An 11,164-nucleotide genomic window follows, 5' to 3' on the forward strand; every position below is an offset into this window, starting at 1 on the left:
CAGCTAAACAGTTGATCATAGGTAAATCAAATAGTTGGTGATATACACTAAATAGTGGGTCACATACCACCGCCATCAATACTTCCACCACTATCGCTACACCCACTTGGGACCTCCTTACAATGCCATCGTTGCCACCACCACAACCCCACCGCCAACAAAGTCACCACCACTAAATCTAATGCCACTGCCACCCCGTCTACTTATGAACAATAATATGCTGCATTACTACTATCCAAAATCAACAACCTTCCTACCTAAAATCAACGGTCGAGTCGACCAATTATACATTACCGTCTTCGTCATGTCTCGCCATCCATCCCGATCAGCCAATCGAAACAACCAAATCAACCAATCTAACCAGTCCCTACCACCCACCCACGCACATAGTAGCGACATCCATCGTCACTGGTGGTGCGACGATAGGCATGGTGGCGACGGAAATATAAATTTATGGCAAATAAATTTCCCTCACAACGGCCATACCCATAAATCAAAGAAAATCATCTAAACCCCATCCCCACTCCCCGGCCAACAACACCAAAACCACCTCCACAAGAAACATCAACACCAGCACCAAACCCTAAGCGGATTCATCACCATCGCCAGCATCTTATCTCTGCAGTACGTCGTCACCATACGATGATGACATAAAAACTGCTGCAAGCAGATCTATGGTATCATATTGCAATCGCTGTCGGCCTGATGTCGTCTCCAATGATGATTCAATATTTTAAAAAAGAAAAAAAAGAGAGATGTAGAGAAAAAAGGTTTTGCGGGCGGGTAGATTATATTAATATAAATAATTAAATTAATACATGATATTTGAACAAATACAATTAATACCTGACTCATGAATTGCAATTTTTAAGCACCTGTTGACGTGTAACTTTCCCTACATTTAGCCCCTGTTTGGCCCCCATTACGGGAAAAATTTAATGTATAGAATAGTGTTTTTTGAAAAATGAGTGGTTAAAAAAGAAAGAAAAATTTTGGATTTACGTGTAATATTATTTTAAGGAAGATTGTGTGGTTGAAAATAGGAGAGAGAAAAATAGAATGTAATGTAATGTAATTTAATGAAAATCAAACAGGGGCTTACAGTAGTAGTGAAATAAAGTCCCAATGAAATTAATAATTTTTTATAAAAGCTGATGGATTATATGATTTGAAAGTTGTGAATTTCATAAAATATGTGATTAAATTAATTGCTCATTGGACTTAAATTTTTAATTAATTTTTCTAACTGAACCAAACATGGACAAAGTAACAATCTCGATTTTGAATTGTACTCTAGGGCATTTGAGAAGTGTTTATAAACAATTTAAATTATAAATAGAAATGAATAAATAAGCCCTTTTTGATATATATGAAAAATAAATTTTTTATAAAAGTTAATAAAATTTGTAATCGAAAAGTTGTGGGTCTCATTAAATATATGATTAAAATTAATTGTTGATTTTGACTTGAAATTTTAATTTGATTTTAATCTATACCAAATAAAGACTATGTGGATAGTACTTGTAGAAATTTTAGAATGTGAAAATGATGACTTGAGTTTTTATAAATAGTGACTCAAAGTGTTTGTTACAAAATCCATAACAAAACGGACTAATATGGATGGACAGCAGCAGCTTGGAGCTCTTGTATCATACCAAAACATTCCTTCATTCTGTGTGTTTGTCCCATAGTGTTTAATCAAAGCAATATTTCACAAAGAAAATATTTCACAAAGATTTGTAGAAAATTAAAATTGCAGAAACATAAAAGAAAAGAACACAAAGGATTTTTCATCTCAAGGGCTCGAATGTTCAGCCTTACAGTCTACATACCACGTTGAGCATCTACTAAGTAAATAGAGCTCTAGATCTACTAGAAAAATCACCAAGAATGTTACAAATGTACGAAAAAACACCAAGTTTCTTCACTGTTTTTAATCTTGCCTCACATACAAATCATACAGTACAACCAAACTCGCACTAAGCATATCACATGTTCATACACGAAGTATAGTATCAAATCACTCGGATTTACAAAAGTAATTTCACTCAGAAATTAAGGTGGTGTGTGAGAAGACGAAGAGACACCCTAGAACACTTAGTCGCCAAAAAAATTCTCTTCAAAAATGAATCGTCCAAGGGATCTTTAAACAGGTAACTTGAATGATTTTAGATCAACAGTGGGGAAATGGCCAAATCACATCTCCAAAAAAAGGCAGAAGTCGCGCCTTAGGAGAACACGTTTTCTATTTATTAAAAGTGGACCAAGACCCGTTTTAACAAACACAGCCCAACTCCTCAACTAGGCCAAGAATTGTGAGGCATATTTTGGGCTCAACACTTTAGTTAGGAGCTAAGTCGACTAATCAAGGATAAATTGCAGCATATGGATATAGCCTGGAATTGTGTTTGTGGTTTCACAACGAAAAATGTTCAGCATCTATTCTTCAAATGAACCTTGAGTTCTAATGTTGGAGGGAAGTAAGAAATTGGCTGGGCGCATTGAAGTGGATCAAGAACGAAGTTAGAGGCACATCTTGACAAAGCTAAGCAAAGAAAGTTGCTCTTGTATGCACCGTCCACCAAATCTGGACAACAAGGAATATAAATTTTTTTGAAGATCAAATGCCACAAATGGACAATATTGTTAGAAAGATTAAAATTTTAAAATGCACATGTATGAAGTCACGTTTACCTCATATTTTAATGTTTTGATCCAGTTCGAGGCATTAGCTTTGGGTCATTAGATTTTGTTTTGTTTGTACATCTTTTGATCTTGTAAATCGGGTATGCCCGAAGCATTTGTGCAATTTTTGATTTAAACATATTCACATTTATCGATAAAAAAGGGATAATTGCAGCAAAGGTCCCAAACCTTTCAAACATGAGCAGACTTCTTTAAAATCTTTGATTTGTTGCAACTGTCAGATTTTTCCTTTTCAAACGTTGCAGGTGAGGTCTCAATGAATGGAAAACATCCAATTTACCATTAGTTGACCAAAAAATTGAGTTTGACCACATTTTTAATGTTTTTATATATGATAAAATAGTAACTTTCTATTTACCAAATTAAATAATTACATTAGTTAAAATAAACCCACTCCCCCCCCCCCCAAAAAAAAGGGGAAATTTTGTATATTCTTCCTCCCAGCCCTTTCCCAAGCTATCCCAGTCCTACTCTAACCAAAACTGCCACAATTTCAATGCACATTAGCAATCATAATTAGAGATAATATGTGCCAATAAATAGAATGTTAAAGATAAAAATATAAAGAAAGGATCAAAGACATAAATGTAAAAGTGAGCACTTGTTTGATAACCATTTTTTTAAAAATACATTTTTCTCTATCTTCTTTTTAATTATACATTTTTCAATAAAATAATATTAAACGCAAAACTAAGTCCCCGTTTGATAGCATTTTTCACACAAAAGAATCAATTTTGACCGTTATTTCACTATTCCAGCCTTCATTTTTTACTTCTTCACTCACAAGTGTGATCGACTTTCTCTCTAACAGTCAAGAAATAAATTCTCATAATCATTACGAAAATATCCTAAAACTTTTTCGTAATTTTTAATAGGGGTGGGCGCGGGTCGGGTCGGTTCGGTTTTAAAGAGAACCGAACCGAACCAAAATTTTCGAGTACCTAATAAATGGAATCGTCGGGTTCAAATATAATTATGGAACCGTTCGGGTTCGGTTCAGTTCCGTTCCATTCGGTTCTGTGCTATAATTAAATTTTTTAACATTTATAACAATATTATATAAATACAACTAATGATACATTTAATGGTTTTGGAATGTCAGAGACTAATAGACCACCTTGTTCAAATAATCGCTACGATCAAATTTTCGATCGGCGAAGGTCACAGTTTCAATCGGAGGTCATAGCGTCGACCGATAATTGTATAGGTTTTGAAATATTAGCGAGGCTGCGAGAGTGAGTGTGAGAGTCGAGACAACGTTATGCATTTTAGTGTAGGTGTTTAGGGTTATTTAGTAGATTGGATCTTGATGGGCTAAGAAATGAAATAATAAAATGGGTAATTGGGTCAAAAATTAAAAAATTAGAAATGAAACAAATTATTGGGCCAAAAATTTGGATTTAGAAATTGTTAATTTGTTAATTTGTTTAAAAAAAATAAAACTAAAATAATTTGATTTACTCAATATAAAAAAAAAATTAGAAAGATTCGGTTCTTTGATTCTTGGTCTAGAACCGAGAATCTAACCTTACCCATCGGTTCTCAATTCAGATACCCGTTCAAGTATTTAATTTGACAAGAACCGTCGGTTCAGTTCGGGTTCGGTTCGGGAGATTTGCCCAACCCTAATTTTTAATCACACATTTTTCACTGATTAACTATTTCAAAATACATTCTTACTAAAAAAATAGGAAACAAATAGGGGCTAGGTAAATATTGGAAAATTTTATTATAATTAAAATATGGTAAGATAATAAAAATTCTGCTATTATTATAAAGGTTGAACCCCAACCTTGAGGTCCTCCACCGTCCCGCCCCTAGAGTATCGTGAGGGAGGTAAATCGTGGGATGCCAGGGAACAAGAGTTTGCCCGTACACTGGTGTTTACAAAAAGTTCAATTCCATATTTTAAGAATCAAACCCTCGTAATACGGTTGTCAGCAAAATTGAGACTATCTCACTCTAGTCCTTTGCACCACTTGGATTATATCCGAGAGGGGGGGGGGGGCAATTCTGGTATTATTATAATTTCTCTTGAATGTGACAAAAAGCAATATCACATCAATAGTTTTATTGATTGCATCGAACCACTCTTAATAATTAGACCCCGTTTGGTACTCATTTTTTTTAAAATATATATTTTTCATTTTTTTTAACCTTACATTCTTTATTAAAATAATATTATACGTAAATAAAAAAAATTTCTTATTTTTCAACCATACATTTCTCATCAATTTACAATTCAAAAATGTATTTTTATATAAAAATATCTCCCGAACACCCTCTTAGATTAGGCTATCAAACCTACTGTTCACAACCACCTATGGAATTATTGATTGGATAAGGTCTACGTTCAAATGTTTCAAGTAGATAAGATTTCACCATTTCTTAAAATTGATCGAGACTTTGCATCATTATCTCGATGATCAATGACACGTATTTTAATTTTAAACATCAAATTATATGCTGGTACAAAAAAAATATAAACCAGCCTTTTTCTTCTCCAAATATTCTTACAATAATGTCAATTAGTGGATGTGTATTCGTACCCATGTGACAAAGTTATGGGTTTAGTCGTGGGTTTACGGGGTTTTGTTTTTTGGGTAATAGGTGGTACAACTGTGGGTCCATGCCATGTCTTTTCTATAAACTTTTTATAATTATATTTCTGTTTGGTTCAATTAAAAAATATTAATTAAAATATATGTTAAAATCAATAAGTAATTTTAATTAGGATTCACAAAATTTTATTAAAATTTACTAAAAAATGATTGTTATCTAAATCATAAATAGAAGATATAAGTATAATATGACAGTAAAATAATGTGTTATTCATACCTCACCTCAAGAGCTCCGACCAACTAAAAATACGAAACGTTACATAAAATTGGAATTTCTTATTGTCTATGGAAAATTATTGTTATTGTCCTTTCGCAATTGGCAACATGATGGTGATTGACGAGGACTCTTCTGCTAAAAAGCTATGCTAAAGAACAATGTGTCGATCGAGCGCGTTTAACTAAGCTTAAAACAAATAAAAATTATAAGTGATAAATTTATATAAATGTAACACTTTTTGTTTCAAAGTAAAACTATTGTTGATTTTAAATTTACCAATTTTTAGGATTTATAAATGTAATTTGATCTCTCTAAATTAAGACTTCAATAACTAATAACCACTGACATTGTTTGATCTCCATTATTTTTGAAATACATTTTTTCTGTTTTCTTTTTAATCACACATTTTTCGATAAAATAATATTACACGTAAATTTCAATATTTTCTTATTTTTTAACCACACATTATCCATTAATCTACTATTTCAGAATTCATTATTAGTTAAAAATGGAGCTCAAACAGACAAAGTTTTGTAAAGTTGGCTTCTGTAAACATATTTTAATATTTTTGATACTAATAAATAATATAAAATATAGAAATTTAATTAGTTGAATCATGCTCCTTAGAAAATCACCTATCTAGAGTACATATTTCTTCACGACTGTCCTTATTTCAACTGCATACATCGAAGTAACTTGAGTGTAATTTGAAAGATCAGGAAAAGAAATTCATGAATGAAAGGACAGCTAATTTATCTTTGTTAGGCATGGGGAATAGGGGGCGGGGTCATCATCCCATTTCTTCTTCGACTTCTTTTTTTGTGATGATTTACGCACGATGTAATTGTTATGAGATCTTTGTTGATATATCCTTGTGGACACCTTGGGCAATAATTGGACAATAATAGTTGCAAGTTTTAAAACACTAACAACTATGCATGTTTTTTTTTTTTTTAAATAGATATTTTTATCAATTAGGCCAAATTTGACATCAATTAGAAATATTTTTTTGTGGGGTGGGGATGAATTTCAGAATGGCGAATTTTTTTAGAATGTGTGGTTAAAACGTTAAAAAAAATGATAAAAAAATTGACTTACGTACAAAATATTTTATTGTGTGAATGTTGGTTGAAAATGAGTTTGAGAAAGTAAGAAAAATTTTGATTTAATGAATGTCAAATCGAGGCTTAATACCATTAGCCAATTATAAATTACTAGACAATGAATCTTATTAATTTAAAAAGATCATTAAATACATCTTATCGTAAAAAAATATAAATTAGTGCCTGTTTGATGGTCATTATTTAAAAAAAAAAAAAAAAGAAGATTTGAACGGTGAATTTTTGAAGGATTTGTGGTAAAAATAAGATTTTTTTTTTAATATTTATAAACAGACGTGTAAATGAAAATGAGATTCCTTTTGTTTTCCATTAATGTAAGAATGATAATGAAAAATATAGTTATTACGAGTTTCACAAAAGAAATAAAAATTTGAATTAAATGATTTAATGTGATGAATAATGATCATATTTTTTATTTTAATAGTCAAATAATGAAAAACAAACCGGGACTGAGTATGATAATTAAAGAACTTCAAAATAATGATAGTTGAACGGGCTTAATTATTGTGATTGCCAATGCGTTAATTCGGTTCACAATTGCGATGATTGGTACGTTGATCCCAATAAACGTCTTATGTGCGAACGGCTGATTTTATTACTTTCCTAAATTCACATAATTTAATGTTAAAGTTGTCACCGTTTTCAGTGCACGTCAACCGTTTCCACCTTTACCTGAAGAAAAAGGAAAAATCAAACCTTAAATTATTCAATTGCTCAGTTATTTAAAATAATTAAATTTATAAAAAGACCAATAAATTTATTAAATTTTAATTTTGTATTCAAGAGGTGAGGAATGAGAAACGTGTCAGCTAACTACGAACATGAAATTATGGAATCCAAGTTTTGTTGCAGGAGGGATTATTTAGCAGTTATGTTATGGATACAGACAAAATTTTTACAGATTAATACTTTAAGAATTTTTTCATTGATTTTAGATCCAAATATGACAAAAATGTATGGTACAGGTTCTGCCTTTGGTGGATTAAAATTTGAATTTCATTTGACTTAGATTTTAATTTGTACCAAACAGGACTTAGTACACGTGGCTGTAAATTAAGAATGCTTACGAGAATTGAGCGTGTTTAATTAACAAGAAACTAACGCGTGTTTCATGCACTAAACTCCAAAAAATCTTACGTCGCACGTAGGAAATTGTTATTTGTACATTTCAACTGGGAATCAGAGTGGTTACGATTACTCTTTTCTTTTAAGACAATTTTGCCACTAAAAGTTTTCCATAAATTCGATTTGGACCAAGGGTAATTTAAGGGTGTGCCCGTATAAAAAGTCAGTATGAGAGTGGGAAATTTGACAAATAACGTGGGTAAGGGAAATACAGCAGACCTGCACCTTCTGCTCCCGCTTCAGTTTATTTACACCAAACAGGTAAATCATTGTTACTTTCACGCAACAAACATTTCCTGGTTAACCCGGCACCCTAACTCAGTTCACAGGTTATGAACTTTAGCTACAATTTTTCTTAGGGATTATCATTTGACACGGGATTGGCTCGTATTAAAATATTAATATTAATTTATAATGAACAATACTAGACAATAAAATTATGGTGGATAATATTGTTTGATTTTTTATTTTTTTTATTCAAATGTAAATCACATTTTTTAACTACAACGTAAAGAGTATTTTTATAACTTAGCTTTTGTTTAATATAGATTAAAATTAGAATTTTAGTAGGAACATATTTGGTAGAGATTTTAATCCAATTAATATCAATTTTTTTATCGTTATTTTATTATTTCAACCGTCATTTTTGAATTCTTTTCTCACAGATAGGACCCATTTTATCTCTAATAGTCAAAAAATCAATTAACAAAATTCCTACCAAACAAACACTAGATTTAATAAAAATGGATAAAATATGTGGATGAAAAGTTGTGAATCTCATGAAATTTATAATAAAAATTAATTGTTGACTTCGATTAAAAATTTTAATCCAAATCAAATAGGGATTTAAATCTACTCTAACCCCATTCTCCTATTAGTGTTCAATTTATACAGTCTATTTCGACGTAACTTTATACTAAATTCATTATATGGTCTATTTGGATGCAAATCTTTATACAATTTTGCATAGGAGTCAATCAAGTTCTCAAAGCATGGAAAAATAACTTCAACTCCGAGCAAATATGTTAAATGGGGCGAGTCGACTCATTCGACCAAAGTTTGAGTGACTCAACTCGTGAGTTGCTCGAAGCTCGCCAATAATGTTATTAATACCGAAATCATATTTTCACTCGATTCGTGGATAAACTCTGTATTATTACTCGACTTGTTAATGGGGGCGAGCCGAGAAGCTCATATGTGAGTCAAATAAAGGGTGACAAAGCATCTGACGGGTTCTGCAAAACAAAGTTAACCATGGATTAGAACCCGGGTTAAAAAAAACCAAGTGGTTAAGAAGCACAGCCACATAACCAAGATTTTTGTTTATCTACGTTCATCACTACTCATCATCACTACCACCACCCCTCTTTCCTTTCCCTAATCTCATCCTCTCTCTAAACACATGGAGAACGATTATTCTTTTTTCTCAAAACCCTAACCCTAACCCTGTTCATCAAGATTTAGAATTGTTAAAATCCTTTGATGTTTCAGCCATGGATTTAAGCAATTCTACTGCAACAGCCACTGTTAAGACACCGGAAGCTGAGAATGAGACGCCCACTCGGATCCAGACCACAAATTCAAAGCCTTTGTCTCTAACCAACGGCGTGCTGAAGAGACCCCCGCCGCTGCAACTTTATCCGGGGAATTTCAACAACCACCACCCGGTGGTGGTGAACTACAAAGAATGTTTGAAGAACCACGCCGCGAGCATGGGTGGCCACGCTGTGGATGGTTGTGGAGAGTTTATGCCGGCTCCTACTGCGAATCCATCAGAGCCCACTTCGTTGAAATGCGCCGCGTGTGGATGTCACCGGAATTTCCACCGCCGTGAGCCGGAAGATCCACTTCCACCTAACGCCACACCTGCTCTTGAGTTCCAGCCGCACCACCGTCACCATCCTCCGCCGCCGCCGCTGGCGAATCGTGGGAACTGCAGCAGCCCAAATTCACCTTCCCCACCGCCGATCTCTTCATCTTACTACCCCTCAGCACCTCACATGTTGCTGGCCCTCAGCCATGGCCCGTCTGGTCCACCGCCTGACAGCAACACACCAATTTCCACCACTCCCAACTCCACATCAGCACCTCTGTCATCAAATCCTAATGGCAGAAAGCGTTTCAGAACAAGATTCACACAAGATCAAAAGGAAAAAATGCTCCAGTTCGCCGAACGAGTTGGCTGGAAAATGCAGAAAAGAGATGAAGATGCGATCACTGAATTCTGCACTGAAATTGGGGTCGATAAAGGGGTATTCAAAGTGTGGATGCATAACAACAAGACCACTTTTGGAAAAAGAGATCAGCACATAGCTAACAGTGTCATCTCCCCCACTGCTCCGGCCACCAACAATGGAAACGGCAATGGTATTAGCTATGGTACTATAAGCAGTAGAAATAACACATTCGACACAGCCGCCGCCACCACTTCCGTCCAATATCACCACCACCAGGACAGCAACAATGACTGCAAAATTAACATCGGTGGTCAAGATTTGAGTCAGCACCACCTTCATGATAACAATGGCAACAGTCCTCATGTTCTTGGTACTAATGGGTCATCTTCTTCTTCCTAATAAGTGTTAGCCAGAAAGGGGGGGAAAATCGAGTCCTAGTTCTTTAGAATTTTAATCTCTTCTTCTACTTAGATTTTTAATCTTTGTTTAATTAGTTATTAATATCATTAGATGATCAAGTTTCTGAGAATCTTAATGAAGAAATTATTGCATGCATTCAGAAGCAAAAAAAATGATCTTTAAATAGGTGCAGTTACATAGAAATATTTTAATCAATCTTACTGAATTTTGCATGGTACAAATCCTCTTTATCTGTGCAGAAAAGAGAGCTACTGACTTTCAAGAATTTTTAAATAATCTTCACAGTTTGATTTAAATGTCATTAATCTTTATTTAAGTGGACTCTAATGGACATGGTGCTTCCAAATGTGTGTTGGGAATTCAGTTGTTACAAGATCCCATCATTGGGATTTATAATATATATATTGAGTTTGATTAGTTAACTTGGCAATTATGTCATCTGGATTAACCTAATGGGTAGCTTCATTTCTTAATTAAGCTCTAAGGTACAAAATCTAAATTTAATAAAGAAAGCTAAAAGGAGATTACATATGCACTTTGATGTAGGCTTGATTTGGCTTTAAAGTTCAGAGGAAATTTGGTAGGAATTAAAATTATATATTTTTAGTAGATTGTGATAGAAGTTTTTTAAATGTGTGGTTGAAAAGTTGTGAGATTCATAAAAGATGTGGTTAATATTGATTGTTTGACTTTGATTTTGACTTAAATTAAAATATAATTTTAATCTGAATTAAACAAAATCTTAATTGAAGTATATGTTTATTTTCTTTCTATGGT

At 33.3% G+C, this 11,164-nt stretch overlaps 2 protein-coding genes across 2 annotated transcripts in view; one reads left to right on the plus strand and one right to left on the minus strand.

Annotated features, from left to right (window-relative positions):
* The window catches only part of LOC111400156 (structural maintenance of chromosomes protein 4-like), a 10,509-nt gene extending 10,433 nt beyond the window's left edge, over nucleotides 1-76 (minus strand). Inside the window, exon 1 of the mRNA XM_023027587.1 lies at nucleotides 68-76. Within this exon, the coding sequence (XP_022883355.1) occupies nucleotides 68-76 (9 nt within the window). The remainder of the gene's footprint in view (nucleotides 1-67) is intronic.
* A 9,001-nt stretch (nucleotides 77-9,077) lies between these two features.
* LOC111400893 (zinc-finger homeodomain protein 9-like) lies at nucleotides 9,078-10,552 on the plus strand. Its single transcript, XM_023028345.1, has one exon. The coding sequence runs from the start codon at nucleotides 9,284-9,286 to the stop codon at nucleotides 10,364-10,366; it is 1,083 nt and encodes a 360-aa protein (XP_022884113.1). The 5' UTR covers nucleotides 9,078-9,283; the 3' UTR covers nucleotides 10,367-10,552.
* The last annotated feature ends 612 nt before the right edge of the window (nucleotides 10,553-11,164 follow it).

The sequence above is a fragment of the Olea europaea genome, chromosome 10, assembly GCF_002742605.1.
Source record: "Olea europaea var. sylvestris chromosome 10, O_europaea_v1, whole genome shotgun sequence".
In the NCBI taxonomy this organism is placed as follows: Eukaryota; Viridiplantae; Streptophyta; class Magnoliopsida; order Lamiales; family Oleaceae; genus Olea; species Olea europaea.

Excerpts from the sequence above, each read along its gene's own strand:
- LOC111400893 (XM_023028345.1), top strand. The coding sequence starts at position 9,284 with ATGGATTTAAGCAATTCTACTGCAACAGCCACTGTTAAGACACCGGAA.